We start from the raw sequence: 27,603 nt of genomic DNA, 5'->3' as shown, positions 1-27,603 counted from the left end.
TGAGAAAGAGGTAGGGAAGTGTTAAGAACAAAAGGATTAGTTAGGTTAGTCCATAATCCTGGGCTTTAGAACAAGACACATTCAGAAGGGCTGGGTTTATTTTCTGACAGAATCTTTTAATATAAAACAAAGATAAAACACATCTTAACTCTGCAATCTGCCAGCATGCCTTGCTTTTTTTTCCCCCCAAGATGCACACTAGACCTTAAGACTAAGTAGCAGAGTCTTTAGGAGCATTTGGTTGGGAGAAATAGAAAAGGCAGATTTCAGGTAAGCCTGGACAAGCCTGAAAGCCGAGATACGTCCCTGAACACTAGAGCAGTCCTTGTCTCTTCAGATCCTCATATGTCTTCTTATTCACAACATTCCCACTGGAGTCTTCATATTCTTCCTGAAAGGACAGGGGCACACTGTTAGCCACACCTCCTGGGAGAAATGCTTGGAACTAGCCTCTGGGCACCTGACCTCACCCTGGCTTGATTTCATGGCATTCAGCTGAGACAACCTTTCTCACCTGGGGTTCTGGGGATCTGCAAGGCCACTGAACCCGACTGTCCTAAGGCTTCCATTGTGTGTCATAAACTAACACATCCTAGGTGACTAGAATGGTAGCAGTTCCCAGGGATACCTGAGAAAATAGTTCATTTTAATCACCCTGTGTGTCTAAGATGATGAACCCTGGTTGAGAAAGGGTGACCTAAGACAACAATTCGCAAAGGATCCCCAAGAACCCTCAGTGTCTGCCCAAGAGGCCACTGGCGGGGGGGGGGGGTTGAAAGGGAGGCCAAGAAGGCTGAGCTTCCTCATTTCCAGTGCAGTTCTCCTTTATTTTATCTTAAGTATTGGAATTCTACGTTACAGTCTGAAGATGGCTTTGCTGCTACAAAGAAAAAAAAAAAAGGAATATTGGAAACCAGTGACCTCAGAGAAAGGGAAGAGCTACCTCACTTCACACACACATCATTCCTCATCCCTGAACTGTGCTCTGTGGGAGGACTATCTCGAGACCAATAAGGGTGCCTCCTCACCCTGTGAGCACGAGAGAGGGTCATCTCTCATTAGATGCTTTCCTTAAAGGAGACCTAACCTATGATACGGGTTCACAACTTCTTAGCTTATGAATCCTCACAGCAGGGCAAGACACTGGGTGCTCATGCTTGCCGCTTCAAAATTTCAGAAGCAGAATACAACCTGCCTTGGGACACACATTTAATATCACAAATAAATTAGGTTTACATATGAAGAGCCAATTCACAGATATTGGCACTTCTGGCCAATACTCGCTACTACGGTGAACTGGGGACCACCTTTTGCCTGCCTCCCACAGGGTGAGGGAGCTGTCACCTGATGCTATCCCCAATGCCACGTTAGCACCCACCTCAGTGTCAGGCTGCCATCTCTCTGATGCCTTCTGCAGTTTCAGCTTGGCCCACACTGCAGGATGAAAAATGAACAGCAATCAAGAGTGGCCTGAATATCTATCAGGCAGACAACATCATGATGCTACAAAATTCCTGTCCCCATTAAGATTCCCCTGGATGAGACTTTTTGCCTTCCCCGGACTAGAATTTCAGTTCTGGACCACCCACAGACAAAAGCTCCTCCGTGGCAAAACTTACCATGATCTTTGCTTTGCTGTAAAAGACAAGTTGGATCAAACAAAACCACAGCCCTCTTACAGTAGAGAACTGATACACCCTCCAAGGAAGAAGTTAATGTGGTACAACCTATGAGAATCATCGGAGAAAGTGACTTTATGGTCTTAAAGTTCATTACAGAAGAGAAAGGGAACACCAGGCATGGTCACGTACGTTAATTTAAAGGCTGGTTTGTAGATCTGAGACGCTTCAGAGGAGGAAAAAAAGGTGAAATATCATGGCCAAAGAATCTGAATGATAAGATGGCTCAACAAACACTGGAGATATGAAAATAAGAATTCTGACAGTTCAAGAACAAGTTATCTTAAAGAAGATGAACAGTAGCAAACATTTCCAGAAACTATCACAGCTTCTGAGGGAGCAAGCACACGTGTACACACAGCAGGACAGGTACTAACCCAGAAGAGAGAGCTGTAACTCTGTTAAGATTGTTGCCAGAAGGTGCCTTCTCAGAACAGAGGTCTACATGGGACAGCTAGGACAGGCTCACCGAGGGAGAGGACAAAATATTACCGGGGGGGGGGAGGGGGGGGGGCAGAAAAGGCACAACTATCTGATACCTGTATGCTTTCACATCTCCCAAGCAGAGCTACTCTAAAGTTGACAAGATTAAAAGAAATACCACATAGAACAAACTGAAGCCTTATATGGGGGATGAGACAGACAACAAAGGAGAAAGTGCTTAGCTCTGTGCCTGGTATACAGATACCAACCTCATCATCTTTTCCCTCCTTGCTAGTTGCTTCAAATTAACTGAAGTCTCCAGGCTCAGATAATAAGCATATCATAAATGAACAGAAAATTTATCATGTGCTACAAGGACCCAGGGCAGGGTCTTGTCAGGTTCTATTCCAGGCCATTCAGGAATCCAACCCAGAAGACAGTGAAATATTGGAGATTAGAAATGCTATGGTGATTTTTCTCTCGGTTGTCATGATTTTTTTTTTTTTCCGAGAAAGAAAAGAAAAATGGATGTAGGAAACTATGGAGCAGTAAGGGGGATATTACTCTTCAGAGGGATCTAAAAACAATTAGAAAAGAATGGGGTTACCTTTAGGAACCAGTGTGGATTCGCTAATAGGTGAACAAATTCAATTTCCTGTTTTTTTTTTTTTTTTAATTTTTTTTTTTTCAACGTTTATTTATTTTTAGGACAGAGAGAGACAGAGCATGAACGGGGGAGGGGCAGAGAGAGAGAGGGAGACACAGAATCAGAAACAGGCTCCAGGCTCTGAGCCATCAGCCCAGAGCCTGACGCGGGGCTCGAACTCACGGACCGCGAGATCGTGACCTGGCTGAAGTCGGACGCTTAACCGACTGCGCCACCCAGGCACCCCATCAATTTCCTGTTTTTGAGGACATAGCCCACTCAATAAAAAGCCAGAGACAGAATATCATGATCTAGCAAAGCAACTGCTCTCATAGGCAATGTCCACAGAGGTCATTACAGCTTTTAAATTTCTTATGCTATTACCATAAACAACATGATAACTGAACCTGATGCTGTTAGTTTCTCAGGTAGAGTTATATCCAGTGAATACTGGTCAGTGGTGACCACCCACCTAAATGATGGAGATCTCTGGGGGCAATTTCACAGGGCTCTTTCTTGGCCGTTGTTTTCATCAACTTAAAAAACAAAAATAACTGTAATTTATTAAAAAAAAATGTTTTTAATGTTTACTTATTTTTGAGACAGAGACAGAGCATGAGCAGGGGAGGGGCAGAGGAGAGAGGGAGACACAGAATCTGAAACAGGCTCCAGGCTCTGAGCTGTCAGCACAGAGCCCGACTCGGGGCTCAAACCCACGAACTGTGAGGTCATGACCTGAGCCGAAGTCCGACGCTTAACTGACTGAGCCACCCAGGCGCCCTAAAAATAACTGTAATTTAAATGACGGTGCTGAATCCCTCTCTCCTGGCTAAAAACTCCAGAAGAAAAATGTCAATAGAATGATCTAAAACAAAGGTCAGCAAGGGATCCAGTGTAAAAGCTATGCCAACGGTTACTTCCCTGACCAGCACCTTATTAGGGAACACATCTTCTTGGTGTATCTAACAAGTAACCACTTTTGCTAACTACTGGAGACCCAGCTGACTGGACTACAGATGGCACAAGACCCGGCTGCATCCATCTATTGTCTCTCCCCGGTACTAGAAATGGGGACAATTAGACGCCGACCAAGCTGGGCGATGGCAGGCTGAAGGAGGGCATCGGAGCAAGGGCGACAGTTGCCCTCATATGAACTCGGGTTAAAAAATACAAGAAAAAGGAGAAGGTGTATGTACAGAGAAAGGCATATTCAGGGTGGGGGGCATAGAGTTCACTTTTATAGGCTCTCTTCCTTATAACCAAAAATTCCTAAAATGTCTACTTCAGAATCTTAAAAAAAAAAAAAAAAAAAAAAAAGGATAACCCAGGTTTAATAAAACTGCTAGCAGGAAATGAAGAAAAACTGCAGAAACCTTACACAATAGAATTAACCTCAATTCAATAATTGCTTACTACTAGTGACACCAGAGATAAAGCCTGTCACGATCTTGTGGGAGCCAGTATGTATCCAGTCATTGATCTGTTCCTGCAAGTCTGAAAGGAAGCCAGAGAGTTAACCTGGGATACTCAAAAGAAGGAACAAATGCCCGGGGGAAAAAGGAGAAGGGGAGAAGTGATGATAAATTTGTAATAAATCTATGAATGATCAACAGAGGGTGGGGGAAAAAGTGAAAAGACAGTGATATTGGGACAGAGATAACACTATTCATGTCATACACAGAACCTAAAAATATCAAGGGAAGTCATGATGGATGGAAATGATACAACAAATCAAAGAAGTGCCAGTAATCAAAACGTGTATGAGAGAAATTGAGTAAGCAGACATTTGAATAAAGAGATAAATTCTGAAAATAATTCGGGCAACGGAAGCATCATGAACCTCCCAACCATATTCTAGAAAAAAATAAATTTTTCTGAAAATCTAGTATGGCCACGGAGAGAATTCATGGCATTTCTTTCTGGAATCAACTTAATGATCAATTCTTAATTTCTAAAAAATTTTATTTATTTAAGTGATCTTTACACCCGAAATGGAGCTCGAACTCATGACCCTGAGATCAAGAGTCACATACTCTTCCGACTAAGCCGGCCAGGCGCCCCAATGATCAACTGTTTAAAAAAAAAACCCTACTTGAAGGTGACTGGAAGGAGGCAGTTTTGGCAATGTGGAAAGGGGGGTTTGATCCCTGGCTTTTTTTCCACTTATAAACTACGGGGCCTTGAAAAAGTTACTTAACTTTCCTCGTCTGAAAATGTGGGCGACCTACTACTTCACTGGTTGTTCTACAGATTCGGGAGTGTAAAACATCTCCCATTTACCCAGTATACAGCAAGCACTTGATAAACGGTAGTTAGCAATAGCAAAATCAAACCCTGAGTGAAAAGACGGAGGTGACTGGACCCCTCTCATGGGACCTGCAGAGGAGCCCCCGAAAGTGGAGATGACGAGGGCGGGGGCAGTTTGTGCTTCCTCACTGGGTAGCTCGGCATGGCCATCAGCCATGGTTGTAAGCACCGTACCTGCATATCTGGCTCAACCTTCAAGACGACTCTGTCAAGTAGACATACTACTACCAGCCACGTTTTATAGATAAGGAAACTGAGGCACTGAGAGAGATAACCTGCCCAGTGTCCCACAAGCTAGCAAGTGGCGGAGCCACGATTTGAACACTTACAGGCTGCCTTCCAGAGTCTGCACTCTTAACCACCACACAAAACTACACTAGGAATGTAGTTCTGAACCAACTTTACCCTTGAAACAGAACATATCAAAATGTAAAGAACCTGACGGAATCTGTCAACCAAGTTCTAGGGTAAAAGATCATGACAAGAGAGGACATGAATCTGAAAGCAGAAAAGCCACTTTTTATAAATGAGATGGTAAAAACATTGATAAACAGGGTATGATTAAGAACACAGAATATATTCTACTGACTGAATCACAGAGTAAGAAATAAGTATAACATTTTCAGTGTTTCAGGTCATCAAGATATGATCACTCTTATAATTCAACCAAATAATATATGCTAATAATAGCTAATAAAAATTAATAATAGAAATAAACTTAGTTGAAACCTGAAAGTTAGAAATATTAGAAGAATATCTATCTAAAAGGAATAGATATTAAGTCTACTATTTAATCCATGTAAATGAGAAATCTAAAAAACAAGGTAACCTTTCCAGCAAAGGACCTAAGTACAAACAGATCAATTAATACAATGAAGCATAAAAGACTTAATATTCCTATGCCTATACAATGATGAGTATTGGTGACTAGGGTAAAAATGGCCCACATTTGCTGCCAAAATTCTGATAATTGGGAAACGGTCTAAGTCCATCACAAAAGAACAAAGAAGCCATCAGATAAGAACAAAGACGCCATCAGATAAAGGGAATTTCCAAAAAAAAAAAAAAAAAAAAAAAAAAGAGAAGTAATCAGTAAAGTTATAATACAATTTGAGTTTATGTGGCTCAAACAACATAAAATACATACAAAATCGGTATAAATGCAGGAGACAAATTTAATTATAACTGAGAATGTCAATATATCCCTACCAGAATGTGAAATAAATACAATTATGAAATTTAAGGACCTGAACATTGCAAGATTAAACAGCCTACAGATGGAGAGAAGCACTTCTTGGGTCTATAGAAATCTTTAACAAATCAGACTACACACTTGAACACAAAAATACAATACATTCTAATGGCAGAAATTCTCTAACTTACTGCATGGGCCAGGACATACAGGAATAAATAAAAGGGAGTTAAAAGGTACTCAACCAAATACAATTAAAAATACTCTAATCAGAAATCACAACTTTAAAAAATAAAAAGCAAACGTATCATTAATGGATATTCCTAATGGATTCCTAAAAGACGACATCGAGTTCTAAATGCTTGTTTTAGAAAGAATAAAGAAACAAAGAGAAGAAAATTCTTGTCTAAAGACTTAAAACAATAAAAAATATATGTAACATTACTGAAAAATATTGGCAGGAAAAAGAAAATAAAACAGAAGAGAAATAAAGCACTTGGTTTCCACTCTGTCATAATAAATCAAGGAGTTGTACAGGTTATTAACTGAAGAATCTTCTCTGGCTGTCCCTTTGTATGAAGAAGTAACCTCTATTTAAGTATAAAGTTTCAAATGACAAGAGAATGTAGTGTGTAATCCCACCCACTTTATGTTACGAATACAGTTTTGATCCCTGAATCTGACAAGTGATTCAAAGGAAAACAAGAAGCACATCTTTTACTGAATGTAAATATAAAACTTCTAAACAGAATCCTAACAGGATAAATAAGTGTATTAAAAGAATATCCACCACCAGTATGAAATAATCCAGGAATGTGGTTTAATCCAACGCCCATAAAAGAAAAAGTGGGAAAAATGTTGTCATCTTTCTCTTGCGGAATGTGGTAATAAAACCATGAGCCAATCTTAAAAATCAGTGTGGATGTGCAGCATCATTTCCTTTAAAAACAGCAACCAGTTATGGGCGCCTAGGTGGCTCAGTCGGTTGAGTGAGCATCCGACTTGGGCTCACATCATGATCTCACGGTTCAGGGGGGCTCCCTGGGTCAGGCTCCACGCTGACAGTGTGGAGCCAGTTTGGGATTCTCCCTCCCTTCTCTTTCTGCCCCTTCCCTCTCATGCTTTCTTACTCTCAAAATAAATAAAAACTTACAAAAAAACACAACAGCCAGCAGGTAAGAATGGCTTATCACCTTTTTAAAAAAATTTTTTAAAAATGTTTTTTAAATATTTATCTATTAATTTTTAAAAAATGTTTATTTACTTTTCAGAGACAGAGCATGAGCGAGGGAGGGGCAGAGAGAGAGGGAGACACAGAATCTGAAGCAGGTTCCAGGCTCCTCAAGAGGTCAACACAGAGCCCGATGCGGGGCTCGAACTCACGAACCCATGAGATCATGACCTGAACCTAGTCGAGACGCTTAACTGACTGAGCCACTCAGGCACCCCTCACCTACTTCTATTTAACATAAGACTTGAAGAGAATGCTTAGGATACATACTATCTGTGACACAAACAAACATGGAACAAAATAAAAGTCTCACTTTTGTTTTAGCAGTTCGTATGACCCTAAGCTTAAATAATGTCAATGTCAATCTCAAGGTATCAGAAATAATAGATTAACTCAGGCAAATTACGGGACATAAAATACACAGGGGCACCCTGGGGGGCTCAGTCAGTTAAGCGTCCGACTTCGGCTCAGGTCATGAGCTCGTGGTTCATGAGTTTGAGCCCTGCATCAGGTTCTCTGTCGTCAGCATGGAGCCACCTCTTCCCCCTCCATCCCATCCTCCCCCACTTATGCTCTCTCTCTCAAAAATAAACATTAAAAAAAATACACAAAAAATTAACTGTGATGTATTTATTAGTGGTGCACAGCCAAAAAATACATCTAAAAATGAGACTGCATTCAAAATGCAGTTATAATTCTATGAGATTCTGTTACTATTTTAATTTCATCCCAACAAAGTAAAGGGCAAAAATGAAAAGTAAATTAGAAGCTAATGTGATGATCTGCTAATGAGGCACTTCATAATTCTGGAGAGACTGTATGATCCTGACTTGTAAACGAATAAGGAAAAACGAGACAGTGAGAAGTCCCCAAAGCGGACTGCACACATAACACTAAATGAAAAAGTCCCCAGAATCTACAGGCTAGGCAGGATCAGGGAGGGTTTTTTGGTTTTTTTTTGTACTACTGAAATATAATTGTATAATTGACACACAACGTTCTATTAGTTTCAGGTGTACAAAATACGTTTTTGACAATGATGTTTGTCCTTCAATGCTCACTGGGGGTAAGTGCAGTCACCACTGTTCAGGGAGCTCTTTAGAAGGTCATTTCTATTTTTTTTTTTTAAACGTTTATTTTTGAGAGAGACAGCGAGTAAGCATGCATGCGGTCAGAGAGAGGGGAACAGACGATCTGAAGTGGGCTCTGCTTTAACAGCAGAGAGCCCAACGTGGGGCCTGAACTCACAAACTGTGAGATCATGACCCGAACCAAAGTCGAATGGATGCTTAACTGACTGAGTCACCCAGGTACCTCTAGAAGGTCATTTCTAATGTCTCTCTGCAGTGGATGTGAACAGCTTCAGGTATGCGGCCAAAGGAGTCAGCTGGCCAAGCAGCTGAGTGGTGTGACGTGATCCCGAGGGGGACTACCAGAACTTTCAGAGTGGAGGGGGAGTACCCCTTTCTTTGTGAGTGATGCTAATGGCAGGAAAAGATACCACTGCCAGGCAAAGCAGGGAGCATGACTAAGGTTAACAGCACATCTCCTGACATGCACTTTACTCCGTTCTTTCTGCAAAAGGTATTCTGCTACCACTTTTCTGTATATCTGCCCTGTCACCTCAGGAATAAGCTGGGACCATTTCTATTTGTCTTTCATATCTGTAGTTTTCAACACATTAAAACGAATTCAGAAAAAGATATATACCCATTCACTCATATTACATACAGAGGAGCTCAAAGGCCACAGTCAAAAATGTAGCTATTGTGTCACTGTAGGAACTTCTCCAAGTCCACAAGCTGTTAACCTTAGACCTGGACACACCAGGTACTGGGGCAGGGAAGTGGAGGGGTGGCCACTTGGTGTGGCCTAGGGAAACAGTCAATAAAGCATACTCACAGGAGACAGCATCTTCAATCTGTGTCACGTTAGCAAAGTGGGCAGTGTTTGGGATGCCCAGACACCTCATGCCATGAGCGTGACGCCACTCCTGGGAGAAGAGAGAAGTGGAAGGACAATGTGAAATGGGAATAAATGAACACAGAATACAAACTCCATTCTATTCAGAAGCCCTAACGTGACCCCATGTCAAAGACTCCATGTAATGGCAGCACTCCTTCTGCAGTTTGCGTTTGTAAACAGCTGCCTATGACTGAGAAGAGGAAGTTATTTCAAAGCAGCATTGCATTGTTTTCCCCACAGGGTTGATATATAAAACCAACATTCTAGATCCAGATCCAATAGTGGTCCAGATAAAACCTGTATCAAGACCACAGAAAACAGCACAACTCTAATTAACCAGTCATCTCCCACGCACTCCCACCACCAGCATGAGTAAGCGTTACTGATGGCGGGTCAGCATCACCTTTGTAAGCAAAGAAGGCTGCTTACCAGGAGTAAGCAAGGATGTGAAGGAGAACAGGGAGAGACGATGACAATTTGGGCTCGGGGACGGCAAATGGCATGGGCTTTCTCCTGGGTGTCAATTCCAACGCATTGAAGGTAATATTGAGAAAGACTCAGAGACTACTCAGGGGCTCAACAGAAAAGACCCAGGATCAATTAGTATGGATGTCTGAAGGAGGGAGAGAGGAGTTCATATGAATTCTCTAACCTTGGCCTAGCAAATCTTTTCCATTTATAAGATTTCCTTCCAAGTACTAGAAACCAAAGACAGAAACAAAACAAGGGTGAATCCACTCACTGGAGTACCATCCAGATAATGCCTTGTCTCAAAACTTGCTTGATAAATGTTATCCTCTTAGTTCTTATTTTTCAAAGACGCAAAAGCCCATTTAAGACACAAAAAAGGAGGCGGTCAGTCCTTTCTCTGGTTTTGTATACTAGCAGTGGGTAGAGAAATGACCAAAGAGTCAGAGGATGGCCTAAGGTGCTGGCAGAAAGATATGAGGAGAGAAGTATAAGAAACAGCAAGGGAAACGGAAATGAGGTTCAAACAGCAGAGTGGCAGAATGCCTCCAGAAACCATCTTAGGTGTAATGCTAGGCTAGTGTGGTGCCAAAGGTCAAATGCCACACGCTTGACTTTAGATCCACTCCTTCTTGCTTCCCTTAAGCTCTGGACGCTAATGCTTCTCTCGGGCTGTTCCTATCCTCTTTGAAAGTTGCATATTTCATACTTCAATTTCCAGGAGAAACGGCTCTGAATTCCTTACAGCAAAGTGTCGCTGGAAGGCCTTGGGACCTCGGTAGGTGTAATTTCCACATATCTCGCAGTTGTAGTTGATGTTTAGACCGTGAAGCTTATACAACCAGTAGGGAATGGGCTGAAAGAGACCAGATAAGAATCAGTATTAAACTAGTGTCTGCGTCTGCATCCCGAATGGGCAACAGGAAGGGGGTAGTGCTGAACTTACTTTGCCATCCCAGCCCAGGGGCAGGTTTTTAGGGTTGTAAATGATCTCATTCTCTTCATCCTCACTTTCACTCTCACTGATCTGCTCTTCCTCTTCTTCTTCTCGCTCTTCTCCTGTCCTTGCCTGCTTGCGCTGCACATTTTCATGAGTAAGATGTCGCTGTTCCTAAGTCAGGTCCAGAAATGAAGAGGGAAGTGAGAAAAAGTAGTGCAGAACAAGAAGGGCAATTTCCTAATTTCCTACAACCTTATTGATCCCTCACATCCAAGGATACGGTTTTCTTGCTTGTACAATAACAGGCAAGTCCTGCCTTCAGGTCAGAACTCTTTATCAATAGGCTCTCCTGATCCTGAAGGAAAAAGTCAAAGGTCTTATGTCACTTGCCTCTGCTACTCAATGCGGCCACAGACGATCACAGAATAGAAAAAGAAGTCTTTCCTGTATCTAAAAATATTTCCTTACCCAGTCTTTTCTTCTCCTTCCTCGTCAAGATGACAACCTTCTAACTTGCCCTAACTCTCTCCTCATTCCAGTCCAAATTCCATTTGTTCCCAGATTTATGTGCTTAAAAAACAAAACCAAAACCAAAAACACCCGGGGTGCCTGGGGGGCTCAGTCGGTTAAGCGTTGGACTTCGGTTCAGGTCATGATCTCACCGTTTGTGAGTTCGAGCCCCCGTCAGACTCTGCTGTCAGCACGAAGCCTGCTTCGGATCCTCTGATCCCCTTTCTCCCTGCCCCTCCCCTGTTCACACTCCCCTCTCTCAAAAATAAACAAACGTTAAAAAAAGAACCTAATGGTACACTCTGCTTAAAAAAAACTTTTACTGGCTTCTTACTGTTTAAAGAACAAAGTCCAAATTTCCAACATAACTCTCCAAATTATTCCCTGACCACTCCCTCCCTTATAAGGCACACTCCACGCACACTGATTTTCTCATTATTTCTTAACATCTAGTTCCTCTTCGTGATGTTTTACCTTCATCCTTACTGTTTCCTCTTCCTAGAACATTTTTTTCTCCCTCTTTCTAATCAGAAAATGCAGTCTCAATGTGTTGCAGCACACATCACATCACGCTGCAGTTACTCGTCTCCCCCAAGCACAAAGTGGGCTTTTCAAGGTCAAGAAGCCATGTCATATACACTATTGTACCCATGGATTTAGTACAATGTCTGGAAACCAATAGGTATCGATAAATGCTGAGATAACAGTAAAAATCATACCACTACCTACTGAGAGCAACTTCTGAAAACCATTCTGACTGGAAGTCTAGAGAGTGGTGCCATCTGCCGGCAGGGAAACCAAAGTGCTCTCAAAGGAGGGAGAAAGTAAAAAGTCGTGTGTACACCTTATGTCATGGCTACAAATTAGCCTCCCAATCATCTTCGGAGGACTGGCAACCCAGACTGCCGACCATACTAGCACAGCCCAAGTTCACTGCGGGGAATAGCAGTGTCCCAGGTTCCAAGACCTAGCCACCCTTTTACTGAAAGCAGCTGAGAACCAACAGGTGACTCTAGTTTTACAGCTATTACATGCAAGGTCCTCAAACAAGAGCATAATGAAAATATCCATGGCAACAAAGACATATAAACAAGCTACTGAGTCAGAGCCACCTGTTCAAAAGGCGATCTGAGCATCTGTATAGGGAAATGCTCTGAGAGCAGCTGACAATTATACAAAGCAGAGACTATCCAAAAGGCTGGTCTTCTGCAGGACTCCCAGAGATCCTGACCTTCTCTGGACGAGTGCTGCCCTTTCGTCTACCTTCTCTTCTCTGAAAGAGTCATTTCCCTTCTCCTCCTTTCTGAGAAAAGCATTCTGGGTTTGATTAGGGCTTTTTCTACTCCAACTCACCCTTCAGTGAGTAGTGCAGAACAAGAAGGGCAATTTCCTTTCTTGAAAGAATATTCAAGATGCAGTTCACAGCCAGCTTTGTACCACTAACATTCTAACCCTAGCAAATTCCTTATAATCTTCTAAATATGTAAGTAATGCCTTTTCATAGTAAAAATCATACCTAAACTGCTATAAATAGATTTTTCTCCTACTTGCCTTCTGTTTCCTGGGTCATCTTCTAGGTATATTCTGGAATGCAGGCAAAGAACCTGCAACATTCTGGATACTATACTGAGAGGGGAGTCTCTTCTCTCTGCTTGGCCTTGGAAATATCACTTAACAAAAGGCACTTAAGAACAGAGGGTACTTCACTAAAGGCCCAAGTACCCTGAGAGAACCCTATTTTCTGCTGAAGTAGTTTAACATCTACCCTTTTCTCTTTCGATCCTAAAAAAACAACTAAGAATTCACATTTCTGACTCCTATATCTTGTATCTTATAGCTCTCAGCAGAGTCCATTGCTTACCCCAAGAATCTCTACATATTCGTAGATCTGGGCTTCTAGGAAGGCAATGTCTTTGTTCCTCTCAGTGTCACTGGAAACAAGAAACAAGCCATATCACTCAAGAGTTCTTTTGCCCAATGCCTTATCCCCTGTATCTGGGAACATTTATTCCAAGGGTGCATTAAAAACTACAAGCATGTGACAAATGTCATGCTGTGAAAGCAAATGTTCTATTCAACTTAGGACTTGCTGACAGAAGTATTAAGGTTCTTTCTTGGAATGCTCAGAAGCTTCCTCTTTGACCTCATTCTAGAAGGTGAAAAACACATGGAGACATTTAAATTTCCATCATCATAATCTACAAAAGAAATGTGGTATAGGAGGCAAGCTCTGGGATTGGCAGACTTGGGCCCAAATCCTGACCCTGCTACTTAGTCACTGTGAGGTAATGGGCACATTCCATTACTTTTCTGAGTCCTTATCTGCAAAAAATTGGGATAACTACTTTTCAGAGTTGTTGTAAGCATTACGAAAAACTCATATTTAAAAAATACCCTGTACAAGCATGTGGCTCGATAACAGATTCAACTACAGGAATGAAAGGTACGGCATAAGGAATATAGTCAGTGGCATCGCAACAGCATTGTAACGTGACAGACAGTAGGTACGCTTGTGGGAAGCATGGCATGGAGCAGGGAGCTGTCGGGGCACCTGAGTGGCTCAGTTGGTTAAGCGTCGGACTTCAGCTCAGGTCATGACCTCACAGTTTGTGGGTTCGAGCCACGCGTTGGGCTCTGTGCTGATGGCTCAGAGCCTGGAGCCTGCTTCGGATTCTGTGTCTCCCTCTCTCTCTTGTGTGTCTCCCCCTGCTTATGCTCTCTCTCTCTCAAAAATAAAGAAACGTTTAAAAAAAAAAATTTTTAAAAAGCAGAGGGCTGTCAGATCACTAGGTTGCACATCTCAGACTAATGTAACATAGGGTCAACTATACTTCAGTTCAAAGAAAAAGATTCAATTGTCAAGAGCCAAAATAAACTTAGAAGAGTATTTCCCGACCCTATTCAGCCTCCATCTCCTCCTGAGGTGACAGAAAGTACCTAGAACGGTTTCACCTACTCTCAATCAGTGGAGTACGGACTGTCCTTGGTTTACAACGATAGCACTGCCGTTTGCAGGGAAAAAAGGGGCAAACTAGACCTCTCTGAATCAATAATGGTGATAAAACAGGCTGCTGTGGCAAAAATTCTGCATGGGAAAATTTTAAAACTATCCACCGAGGTGCCACACCAGCTACTTACCGCTTGGTGCCTTTTGACTTGGGGTTTTTGGCAAACAGGGAGGTGTCGAGTGACTCCAGGGACTTTCCTTTGGTGCTGAAGAGCCTCTGGGCTCGCTCTTCTAGGGTCCTAAGGAGACGGGAGGAGCAAAAGATTTCAGAGTTCTTTTATCATATAGGCCTGCATATTTCTGCAGTGCGCGGTGACAGGAAAGAATGGAATCAGAGCCAGTTATTGTGCAAACACACAGTAAAATGAGACAGTTCTGATAGAAAAAGCAGTTTCTTACCCACCGCACTTCAAGCCTAAAGCTAAGAGTGCAGATTTCAATCTGTCCAGACCCAGGGAGGCCAACTCCTACATAAAAAAGAGACAAGTTACAATTTTATATAAATAGATTCTGAGAAACAACAAAAGGCTCAAACTTAGGTGTTCGCAGGCTCGTGTGCGGGTGTTCTTGAAGCTGTGGCAAAACCACACATTCCATAGCCAAAACCTAGCAGTAAGTTCAAATTCTCCAAAGGACTGACTCTGTGGTCAAGTTCATACGTAATCATATTGGTAGTGATTACCTCCGCTATAGTTTAATATAGTTAGAATTATTTTATTTTACACTTTTCAAAGTCGTTGGCTTAATTTTTTTCTTTCTATCGTTATCTTTCCACATTCTTCGTAGATGCCTGGTTCCAGGAACTGGTGTCTTATCATAATAGGTTCACGGCATTAGAGAAGACGACTGAGTGGCTCTTCTGAGGAGTGAACAGGCGAGACCAGTACAGTTGCTAAAGAAAACAGGGGCGCTTGGGTGGCACAACTGGTTAAGTGTCCGACTCTTGATCTTGGCTCAGGTCATGATCTTGCAGTTGGGGAGTTTGAGCCCCACACTGGGCTCTGTGATGATGGTGCAGAGCCTGCTTGGGATTATCTCATTCTCTCTGCCCCTCCCCCATTTGTGCATGCTCTTTCTCCAAATAAATAAACAAACTTAAAAAAAAATAAAAAGAAAACATACTTCCCAGGAGGAGAATGCAGACAGGTCAAGATGGGCTCCAGCATGGGTCAGGGCACTGCTGGTCTCTTTCTAGCAAGAAGAACAGGAAGATCCACGTTTAGAATGAAGGCAAGGGAGACACCTATCTAAATTACCAGGTGGTGGATGGTCCCCTCCTTGTACACATGTGTGACTAGGAATCAAATTTCCGTAAGAGCAGAGCCAAAGAAAGATGGTCATTCTCTCCCTGAGAGTTCAGGAGAACTCAAGTTTATCATCAGGAGTGAAAATACACGGTACAGACTTCTAGCATATAATCTTTTCAGTTTCTGGGCAACAGGAGCCACCCAGCAGTAATGACACAGTTGGTGAAAATCCTGAGCTCAGCCAATGGCAAGGAGGCCCTGACAAATCTCATTCCCAAAGTATGCATGGAAAGAAAACCTGACATAACTGGCAAAGGACACCTCATAGTTACAACTGATCCTGAGAGATCGGTATCTAATGCCCTAAGATAGAGGCTCAATATTAAAGCACAATAATTAATTCAATTCCTGAGCTTGTCCTCTCCCAACCCCACTGAAGCTCACCGGCCATCCAGGAAAGGTACCATTCTCCCACTTCTTCTCAAACTCGTTCTGAATCTTTCCAAAAAGTTCATTCTGATCTTGCAGGGGCTTCACTCGATCTGTGTAATCTTGAAGGTATTCAAGCAGCATCTCCAGGTATCTACAGAGGAACAAGCAATACAGAGAAAGCAATGAGAGTTTTTATGTTTCGCATAGATTTTTTATGTCCTGTAAAATACAATCATAATCCTAGTAACACCAGTTTTTAAAAGCAATAATACTAAATTTTAGAAGGGGCTTGCAATTGACTTTTTTCCTATAATCTTGATTCTCATGATATAACTTCAAACACTAAAATCTTAACACAAAAGATTTCAAGTAAAAGAAAAAAACAAGAGAGGAAGGAGTACAGATCACTAACCCGGGGCATAAAACCACAAACAAAATTTTCCATCTATACATCAGAACCAGGCACCTCACTTCAGTCACAATGAGAAAGTCTCATCTTTTTCTTATTAAACTCCAAAGACCCAGATTCCTCAATGAAACAAATTTAAGAACAGCATGGGCATAAGATCCCAGATGTGCCAACAAATGCATCTTTTTCTAGAGCCAGAGTATGACAAATGCTGAAAAAACTGTGTCATTTAAAATCCGTATCCTCCAATAAACCTGGAAGTCGTTTGTGTCTTTGTTCCAGGCAATAAAATGCAAAACTCTGCCATCCAATCTTTACATGAAATAACCTCCTAATCAAATCCAGTAGAGCCTAGCAGCTGGCAAAGCCCACCTTTTATATTCGGCATTCTTCCTTTCTTTAGGAATGTCAAATAATTGGTCAAAGATGGACAGATATGTGATATAATCCAGCTTCTGAAAGGAGAAATGACAAGAGATTCAGTTAGGTATCTGCACCAAGTTATGCTATAGTCTCCAATAAATGAAGATAAAAACTGAGTGCTAACAAGTAACAAGGCCCGGCTCATCTTTGTCTTTTCCCTCCCCATCATTTAATTCCTGCACTAGTGGGCTGTTAATTCCACAGCACTGAGTAGACCACCAGACACAAAATGAACTCTGCAAAATAAAGATCAAATCAACAAACAGTAAACTAAAGAAACATTTGTCAAACACTAACTATATGCGAGGCACTTGAAAACTGACACCCACTACAGCCTAAACTAAGGTCCTGAAGGTAACATTTGTGCATTCATACAGCCACTTATTAAGCATCTTTGGACCAAATACATGGATACAAATGAGAACAAGATAGGTAGAGGACCTGCCCTCACGGAGCTTAAAGTACAGTCCCTGAACTTTTGGGACATTTCCTCACAACCCCATAAGGAACTTAATCATATGCTTCCTTGTGAACTTTCTGAGATTGTCACATTCAGTCTCAACGCTTGTGATAAAAGACACTAAGTAACCCTTTACTGGCACAGATTATGTTTTTATATATTTCATATACCTAGTACTATGTGCATCTAACACAGGACCTCAGTATGTGTTTGAGGGTTTTTTTTTTATGTTTATTTTAGAGAGAGTCTGTGTAAACAGAGGAGGGCCAGAGAGAGAGGGAGAGAGAGAATCCCAAGCAGGCTCCACACTCAGCACGGCGCCCAAGGTGGAGCTTGATCTCATGACCCTGAGATCGTGACCTGAGTGGAAATCAAGAGTCAGACGCTTAACCGACTGAGCCACCCAGGCACCCCTCTGTTTCAGTTTTTAAAAAAAATATACTTTAAGGGTGTCTGGGTGGCTTAGTCGGTTAAGCGTCTGACTCTTGGTTTCGGCTCAGGTCATGACTTCACAATCATGATCTCATGCTGGGTGTGAAGCCTGCCTAAGTGTCTCTCTCTCTCCATTTGCCCCTCCCCAACTCGCAAACGCACGCATGCATGCTCCCTCAAAAAGTTTTTTTTTATATTTACAAAAGCAAAACATGCTTATATTAAGCAATAAAATTCATTAATAAAATACTATACTTGGGGTGCCTGGCTGGCTCAGTTGGTAGAGCACGCGTCTCTTATCTCAGGGTCATGAGCTCAAGCCCCAAGTTGAGTGTAGGGTGTACTTAAATAAAAATAAATAAAAATAAAATAAAATGCTCGTTGTTTTCACTATAGAAACTTTTCATTTTGAATACTATTTCATTCCAAGAAAGCACATCACCTCTTTAAGATTTACATAATGGTTACAAAACACAAGGCAGATAATCTGATTGCTTCCTGTCCAGGAGCCCCAGCCTGATGTCCTGACTCCCCCCTAGAATCAGAACCACTCTCCCCGTAACCCCCCAGGTCCTACCTCTGAGGCCTTCAGGTTAATGTATTTGAGGTAACAGTCATGGAGGTCAAGGTAACGACCATATCCCTCTTCATCTGTGAACTCCACCAGATCTGAAAGTATCAAAGATACCAGTGATTCAGACATTAAAGACCACTTTCTTGGACCTGGCTTTTCAAACGGACTGCTAGTTCTTTGTTTCATGACACAGCCCTTCACCCAAATGTCCTCCCTATACTCATGAAGTGAACAAACTTCAATTTTCCAGGTCAGCGAATCTGAGCTAGGGTAGCACAAAAATCAGTATTTTCTCCAAGGCCAATTTAGGATGTTAGTACAGCTCAGAAACCAGCAAAGAGAAAACCGGCAAGAGACCCTGGCTATAAATTTCTCTGAGGCTTTGGGTGAAAATCTGAGCTCTGTCATTAACCTGCACTTTTGTTAGTGCTAGAGGGAAAGGGTAAATCCTACTTACTTTGTGCCTCTTCACTTGGATTCTCTCGAGCCTTCAGAAGCTCTTCAAATTCCACTGACATTGGCACACAGATCTGAGGGGAGAAAAGAGAAAAATTCACGTGGATTTTTCAACAAAAAAATTGCAATGTCACAGAAACGGGCTGTACAGAAAGTTGGACTTCTGACACTTTAGACTTGAGTTTTCATTATGAGTCTACTACTATTCTCCAATTACCTTGCTTTTTCTTTTGACTAAAAACTGCTAAAGTAACACTTGCTCACAAAAACTCAAAATGAAGGGGTGCCTGGGTGGCTCAGTTGGTTAAGTGTCCAACTTCGATGCAGGTCATGATCCCACAGTTTGAGTTCGAGCTCCGTGTTGGGCTCTGTGCTGAAAGCTCAGAGCCTGGAGCCTGCTTCAAATTCTGTATCTCTCTGTGTGCCCCTCCCCTGCTTATTCTCTATCTCAGTCTCTCTCTCTGAAAAATAAACATTAAAAAAAAAAAAATGAAAACCCCAAATCCCCCTTTAATTCTGCTGAAAATAGGTAAGCACTATTAAGAGATGTTTCCTTTTTTTTTTTTTAAACGTTTATTTATTTTGAAAGACAGCGAGTGAGGGAGGGGCAGAGAGAAAGAGAATCCCAAGCAGGCTCCACACTGTTAGTGTGGAGTCTGACATAGGGCACGAACTCATGAACCGTGAGATCATGACCTTAGCAGACATCAAAAGGTGGATGCTTAACCCACTGAACCTCTAGGAACCCCAAGAGACCTTTTTTTTTTTTTTTTAACTGTTTATTCATTTTTAAGAGAGAGATAGAGCACGAATGGGGGAGGGGCAAAGAAAAGAAAGGGAGACACAGGATCCAAAGCAGGCTCCAGGCTCTGAGCGGTCAGCACAGAGCCTGACTTGGGGCTCGAGCTCACAAACTGTGAGATCATGACCTGAGCTGAAGTCTGCCGCCCAACCTACTGAGCCACCGGGGAGTCCCTCCCAAGAGGCCTTTTTATAGGTTTCCAAACTTTGCTGAACATTTAGGATCACCTGGGTAGTGGTTTAAAAAATCTTGATCCCCCTGACACCAATTAAATCAGAAGGGTGGGGAAGGTAGCAACACTTTTTCAAGATCCCCAGAGGATTCAAATATATCCACCAAAATTTGGAAACCCCTGTTCCATATATATATATATATATATATATATATATTTTTTTTTATAGACCAAGAGCACACTTCCTGTTTTTCAGAAGCCCTAACTGGTTGCATTGAGAAGCTATGAATTTAATTCAGGTGCAAACTGGCTACAAATCCTTTTTTTTTTTTTTTTTCCAACGTTTATTTATTTTTGGGACAGAGAGAGACAGAGCATGAACGGGGGAGGGGCAGAGAGAGAGGGAGACACAGAATTGGAAGCAGGCTCCAGGCTCCGAGCCATCAGCCCAGAGCCCGACGCGGGGCTCGAACTCACAGACCGCGAGATCGTGACCTGGCTGAAGTCGGACGCTCAACCGACTGCACCACCCAGACGCCCCGATATATTTAAATACACACATTTGTACAAGCACACACAGGCATGTGCAAGGTTTGTTTTTCACATAATTGGACCTTTTCTCCCCCCACTTAGTGTATCTTGGGCATGCTTCCAACATTTTTTGAAACTATGTATTCCTTATCATCTTTCTACCAGGGCTGGAATAAGGTTAATACATCAGAATGGTACTCGTGTCTTGTCTCTTGGATGGCAAAACACTTTACACTCTACACTTCAAAAGGGTGGGAAGACTTACGTTGGTGTGAGAAAGCACCTTCATCTCCTACCCCTGAACTTCAATGTCTTCTTTCTGGTACCTTCAGTCTTCTCCTTTCTCTACCTGCTCCTTTAAAACATGCACATCTTCCTTATGACCCTCCTGTCTCTCCTCTTTTTTTCTGCCAGTCTTTTAAATGCATGTTCCCCAATCCATACTTCTGCTTCCCCGTGATCCACTTTTGGCCCCTGTGACCAGATTTCCATTCCCACTACTTCGATGAAGCAGCAATCCTGGCACTTACCGGTCAACAAGTGATGCCAGTGGCCTCCTTTCTGAAAGTCTTTTGCTTAGCTTTTCAGTAAGACACACTACCTAGAGCTGTTGTTTGACCTCTGTGATAGAAGTGTTCCCAGGACACGGTTCATTTAGGTAACTTATTGTCATCGGTATGCCCTCAAGGCACGTGGAAAAGCTTGACCTCTACCTTCACACTGCGTCTCTTTCTCAGAACTCTATGATTCATGGCTTCAACCATCATATCTAAGATAATCCTCAGATCTAAATCACAAGCTTTTATCTCTTGCCTAAGCCCCAGTCACCTAACTTCTACTACTCATGGAACACTCCTACCTATATACACTATCACCTGAAAAGCTACATATAGGAAAACCCATTTTCCACTGCATATGGGTTACCTCTTTCTTCTTTAATTCCATCAAGGGAACAAACAACTTAACTGACTGAGCCACCCAGGCACTGCCCCCCCACCCCCCATTCTTAAACAAAACAAAACAAAACAAAACAAAACAAAACAAAACAAAACAAAACAAAACAAAGCATGATTGGGCAGGGAGAGCCTACACTGTGATTTAGACAGGACAAAGTCTTTAACCTCCCAATGGGGAGCTGTGGAGCAAAGACTACTCATTCCAAGAGTTTCTCAGTGGATGGAAATAGCCAGGCCACAGTACCCTCACTGTGCTCAGTCACTGGCTGGGGCTATCCAGGAAGAGTATGGCTTTGGTCTAAAGATGAGGGGGAGACTGAAAGCACTGGAGTTGTAGGATGTCAGCTAAATATCTGCTTGCAGCGAAATGGCAGGTTCTTTTTTGAAGGGACATCTAAATGGCACATCTCTATTCTCTTTACACCTTTCCTTTAGTGTGCTTTTCGGGCAGGTTTGGAAAAAATACTTTCTAAGTACCATACCTCATTTGGGTGTTTACGATGGAATTCTTTTATTTGCTTGAGTCTGTTATAAAATTCGGCAAATTCATTGGGTCCTGAAATGGCATTGAGTTCCTCCTTCCGTAACCTACAATTTCAGGAAAAATCCAAAGAACATAGTACACACAATCAGTCCTTTAATCGTGGCTCCTCAGAGGCATGAACTTCTGGACTAGCTGGGACTAGCACTTACCCATCCTTATCATCGTATAAATCCCGCAGGTTCCCACTGACTTCCATATACCTCTGAAAGGCAAACACAAAACCCATCAGAACAAAGTAATCTGGAACTACAGGGCTCAGCAACCAACAGGACCCACTAGTCAAAGGTCAGGGAAACCTTGAGAGATGTGGTGGTAAAAGTTCCTGCGCTTTCTGGTACCCTAAACTGACAGCGTTGCTCCTGCTTAGTTTTTAAAACACGTCAAGGTGAAGACTACCTAAGTGACACGTTTTGAAGGGTGGAGTGTTCCTATATTTACATCCTACTGATACTTAACTTTCCCTGGAAGAGTCAGAGACTCACATAAGAGAGTCACCCTCTAAACAGCAGTTCCCACCCTCAAAAATAAAAGTTCCCTACCTCTTTTTTTTTTTTTTCAACGTTTATTTATTTTTTTGGGACAGAGAGAGACAGAGCATGAACGGGGGAGGGGCAGAGAGAGAGGGAAACACAGAATCGGAAACAGGCTCCAGGCTCTGAGCCATCAGCCCAGAGCCCGCCGCGGGGCTTGAACTCACGGACCACGAGATCGTGACCTGGCTGAAGTCGGACGCTTAACCGACTGTGCCACCCAGGCGCCCCAAAAGTTCCCTACCTCTTAAGGGTAGCTCAAGAGGACTTTCACTACTGAGTGCACAGGCTAAGTGAAAATCTCACAGCTTACTTTGGATTCAAACTCAAGATGGCACAGTTCCCTCTTCAAAACTTTTGGGACCAGATTTCACTTCAGAATTTGGAAATTTTAAGTTGGAAAATGATTACATATTATGCAACATCCCTACTGGCATCTGGAACACATATTAGTAATCCTGCAATGAAAACGATGCATTATTTACTAAGTGGGATAAAGGCCATAAAAAGCCTTTTATCTGTTCAGATCAGATTTTGCCACCAAGAAATTAAAAAACAAAAAAAAAAATACGGTCCCCATCCCCACCCAAAAAACATAGAAACTCTTTTGTTTTCAGAATATTTTTTGTAAAGTTTTTTTTTTTTTTTTTAACGTTTTATTTATTTTTGAGACAGAGAGAGACAGAGCATGAATGGGGGAAGGTCAGAGAGAGGGAGACACAGAATCTGAAACAGGCTCCAGGCTCTGAGCTGTCAGCACAGAGCCTGACGCGGGGCTTGAACTCACTGACCGCGAGATCATGACCTGAGCCGAAGTCGGCCGCTTAACCAACTGAGCCACCCAGGCGCCCCAAGTTTATTTATTTTCAAAGGGAGAGGGAGAGGCAGAGAGAAAACCAAGCAGGCTCCATGCTATCAGCGCAGAGCCCTACGAGGGGCTCGACCCCACGAATTGTGAAATAATGCCTGAACCAAAAGACTTGGACACTTAACTGACTGAGCCACCCAGGCGCCCCCATTTTCACAGTATTTTTGATTTGAGAATTTAGATAAGGAACTAGGAGCTAATAATACTAATCATATCCTGCATGGAGAAACTCTGATTAGGTCTTTCAATCTTTTTTTTTTTTAAGTATTTATTTAGGGGCACCTGGGTGGCTCAGTCGGTTGAGCATCCGACTGCAGTTCAGGTCATGGTCTCACAGTTCGAGCCCCGCATCGGGCTCTGTGCTAACAAACAGCTCAGAGCCTGGAGCCTGCTTCAGGTTCTGTATCTCTGTCTCTCTCTCTCTCTCCCCCCTCCCCTGCTCATGCTCTGCCTCTCTCTGTCTCTCAAAAATAAATAAATGTTCACACACAAAAAAATGTTTTAAGTATTTAAAAATTTTTATTTTTTTTTTTAATTTACTTTTGAGAGAGAGAGAGAGAGAGAGAGAGAGAGAGAGAGAGACAGAACACAAGCAGGGGAGAGGCAGAGAGAGAGGGAGACACAGAATCTGAAGCAGGCTCCAGGCTCTGAGCTGTCAGCACAGAGCCCAATGCAGGGCTTGAACTCACAAACCGTGAGATCATGACCTGAACCAAAGTCAGACGCTTAACTGACTGAGCTACCCAGGTGCCCCATAAAAAAAATGTATTCATTTAGAGAGCAAGAGAGTACAAGTTGGGGTGCAGGGGGAGAGGAGAGAATCCCAAGCGGCCCAAGCGGGCTCTGCGTTGTCAGTGCTGAGCCCTATGCAGGGTGTGAACTCATGAACCAAACCGTGAAATCATGATCTGAGCCGAAGTCAGATGCTCAACCTACTGAGCCACCCAGGCGCCCCAGGTCTTTCAATCATTTCTAAACAGATTTCAAATACATGCAAGAGAAGAGAGCACAGTATAATGAACCTTCATTTACCTATCACCCAGCATTAAATGAGCAACTAAGTTGCATTAAGTTAATCAACATTTTGATTTTGATCCACTTTCTAAAAGTAAGAAACTGAACGAAGTAAATGCAATTTGGTAGGGAAAAACACTTCAAATACCTCAAAACAATACCTTGAGGGGAAAACACTAACATTGAGCATTCTTTCTGGGGGAGAAGGGATAGTACCTTTTGTGCCTGGCCCACTGACTTAACTATTCTTTGCACATCATGGGACACGGGATGCTATGAATAAAAGGTCCCCATTCACAGAAGTGAGGAAGCGCAGTTCAGTATCCTCGGGTTTGGCAGCCGCGAGGACATCTCCAGGCAGACAACCCACGACCGGTCAGTCTGGTGGTTACCTTCGGCCAAGGTTCATGTTGGGACCCCGCACCCCGCCTCCCCTCTCTTTTCCAGCTCATCCCGACCCAAAGAGAAGCGGACAACGCAGTACTCACATCTTGCATGGCCCGCGTGCGGTGGTCGGAATTGATCTGGTCCCGGAGCTGAAGAAAAGCAAACGGTGACACAGATGCCGTTAGTCGGAATTCTGAAGGTGGAAAGGCCGCCGGAGGGCGGAGCTTACCCGCCCAGGTCCCAGCGGCTGTAGCCGAGGCCTCGGGGAGCGCGGCGCCTCCGGGGGCGGTAACCATGGCGGAGCTTGGAGAGGGAGCCCTGGAGGGAGCAGGAGGCCCTGAGCGGGAAGGGTCTGAGGGCCAAAGAAAGCTCCCCGAGGTTAAACACCGGAACGGGGCCCAGCCTCGACGTAGCCCTTGCCCAGGCCCCCACTCACCGTGGACTTCTTAGTGAGCATCTCTTTGGCCATGACGTCCATGAGCCGTTCCTTTTCCTCATGATACCGCCGCTGCTGCTCTAGAATTGTCTCCATTTTTCCCCCGCCGCTGCACCTCGATTCACACCACCGACACGGCCGGAAACGACTCCCGCCGCTTTGCGCGCCCGCGCCCCGCGCTGAGCGTCCGGCTGCACCAAAGTTCCGCGGGTGCCGGAAGTGCCTCTGGGACTCGAAGAAAAGGGAGCCTCACAAGGAGAGCACAGTCCGTGCTGTCGAGATCGCCGCAGTGCCCCCTGCTGGCCGGAGGTGTGGCGGAGCGAGGCCGAGCGGTTTGTAGGTGCCTCTAGAGGGCGTCCAGAAATTCTGGCATCTGAGGTTAAGAGGCCGGCTTTCTGGGCTTTTATGAGGCGGGCAGGGCAGGCAGGGACATGGTGGACTGAGTAGTTGAAGAACGTGGATGGGAGCTGGGAGACCGGAACTTGAGTCTTTAGCTTTCATCGTGACCTCTGACAACGTTTTTCCCTTCAACGGACCTCAGTGTCCTTGTCAGTAATTTTTTTTTTTTTTTTAAAGAAATTCGCATGTGGAGGACACCTAATTGTCTGTAAGCAGGGGGCTGGTAAAATAAAATATGGTGGGGCGCCTGGGTGGCTCAACTGGTTAAGCCTTTGACTCTTGATTTTGGCTCAGGTCCTGATCTGGGATGGAGACCCACAGGTGGGGCTTCCTGCTAACAGCAGGGAGCCTGCTTGAGATTCTCTCTCTCCCTCTCTCTTCCCCTCCCCCGTGAACACATATGCTCTCGCTCTCTCTCTCTCTCAAAAATAAATAAACATTTAAAAAGTAATTGTCAAAAAAATTGAATTTATAAAAAAATAAAATATGGTACATCCGAGCAGTGAAATGCTATACAGCTTCATAAAAAAAAAAATGAAGCAAATTTCTAGGTATGGAAATTAAGACATATTCCCATATAGTCAGATGTTCATAGCAGCATTATTTATAATCAACAAAAACTGGTTGCAGCCCCAACATCCATTAACTGGTGAATGGTAAACAAAATATGGGACATTATTCAGCAGTAAAGGAATGCTACAATATGAATGAACCATGAAAATATCACATTCACTAAAAGAAGCCATATACAAAAAATGTCATAGGGTATATGCAGATGAAATGTCCAGAAAGGCAAGTCTATGGAGATGAGTGGTTGTCGCTGGAGGTGAGAGCGGAGTGACAGTAAATTTGGTGGCGATAGAAATATTCTCAAATTGGATTATGGCAATGATTGTTCCACAACTGTATTAAATTTGCTCAAGGTAATTGAACTGTACACTCAAAGTGGGTGAATTTTATGGTATGTAACTTATCCCTCAATCAAGCTGTTAAGGGGATGCCTGGGTGGCTCAGTCGGTTAAGCATCTGATTTTGGCTCATGTCATGAGCTTGCAGTTCATGGGTTCCAGACACACATCGGGCTCTGGGCTGACAGCTCAGAGCCTGGACCCTGCTTCAGATTCTGTGTCTCCCTCGCTCTGTGCCCCTCCCCTACTCATGCTCTCTCTCTCTCTCCCTCTCTCTCTCAAAAATAAATAAACATTAAAAAATAAAAAATAAGTCTATTAAAAGAATCTATATGAACTCAATGAAGTTCAACACTAATTGTTAATGAGGAGACAGCCTGGAAGATCTGATACAGGAGGGAAATTTTTCTTTGTATATACCCAGCATGAAAAGTTTTTTTTTCTTAACTTATACATGCATTATTTTTTCAAATTAAAAAATAAACTAAAAACGAAAAATGGAGAGGGGTGCCTACGTGGCTCAGTCAGTTGAGTGTCCAACTCTTGGTTTTGGCTCAGGTCATGATCTCTCTGTTTCATGGGTTTGAGACCTGCATCGGGCTCTGAGCTAACAGTGTGGAGCCTGCTTGGGATTTTTGCCTCCCTCTCTTTCTGTTCCTCCCTGACCTACATTTTCTCTGTCTCTTAAAATAAATAAATAAACTTAAAAAAAAAAAAACCTAAAAATTAAGGGTCGCCTAGGTGGCTCGGGTGATTAGCTCAGGTCACGATCTGAAGATTTGTGGGTTTGAGCTCTGCATTGGGCTCTCCACTCTCAACTCAGAGCCTGCTCCAGATCTTCTGTCTCCCTCTCTCTCTCTGTCCCTCCCCCACTCTTGCTTTCTCTCTCAAAAATAAACATTTGTAAAAAGTCTAAAAATGGGATACCTGGGTAGTTCAGTCGGTTAAACATCTGATTTTGGCTCACATTATGATCTCACAGTTCGTGGGTTCCAGACCCGCGTCGGGCTCTGGGCTGACAGCTCAGAGTCTGGAGCCTGCTTCAGATTCTGTGTCTCCCTCTTTCTCTGCCCGCCCCCCTACTCATGCTCTGTCTCTCGAAAATAAATAAAACGTTAAAATAAATAAATAAATAAATAAATAAATAAATAAATAAATAAATAAAATAAAATAAAAAAGCCCTAAAAATTAAGACACATATATGTACATGCATGCTTAACAAAAAAAGGAACTAGGAAGTTATAATATCTCCAGC

The 27,603-nt window shown here is 43.0% G+C and overlaps 1 protein-coding gene across 1 annotated transcript; it reads right to left on the bottom strand.

The window, feature by feature from the left end:
* Positions 1–95: 95 nt before the first annotated feature.
* Positions 96–25,244, bottom strand: SF3A3 (splicing factor 3a subunit 3). The gene is made up of 17 exons (XM_047870969.1): positions 25,042–25,244; positions 24,707–24,754; positions 21,956–22,008; positions 21,745–21,850; positions 18,803–18,875; positions 18,349–18,440; positions 16,829–16,911; positions 16,060–16,198; positions 15,491–15,559; positions 14,768–14,835; positions 14,500–14,607; positions 13,223–13,292; positions 10,858–11,022; positions 10,657–10,767; positions 9,381–9,471; positions 1,379–1,434; positions 96–391 (listed from the first exon to the last, which is right to left on the bottom strand). Exons 1-17 carry the CDS (start codon positions 25,135–25,137, stop codon positions 314–316), a joined length of 1,506 nt encoding a protein of 501 aa, XP_047726925.1. The 5' UTR covers positions 25,138–25,244; the 3' UTR covers positions 96–313.
* Between the last annotated feature and the right edge of the window lie 2,359 nt (positions 25,245–27,603).

Source organism: Prionailurus viverrinus, chromosome C1 (genome assembly GCF_022837055.1).
Source record: "Prionailurus viverrinus isolate Anna chromosome C1, UM_Priviv_1.0, whole genome shotgun sequence".
Taxonomy (NCBI): Eukaryota; Metazoa; Chordata; class Mammalia; order Carnivora; family Felidae; genus Prionailurus; species Prionailurus viverrinus.
This window is presented reverse-complemented; position numbering and strand designations above follow the sequence as displayed.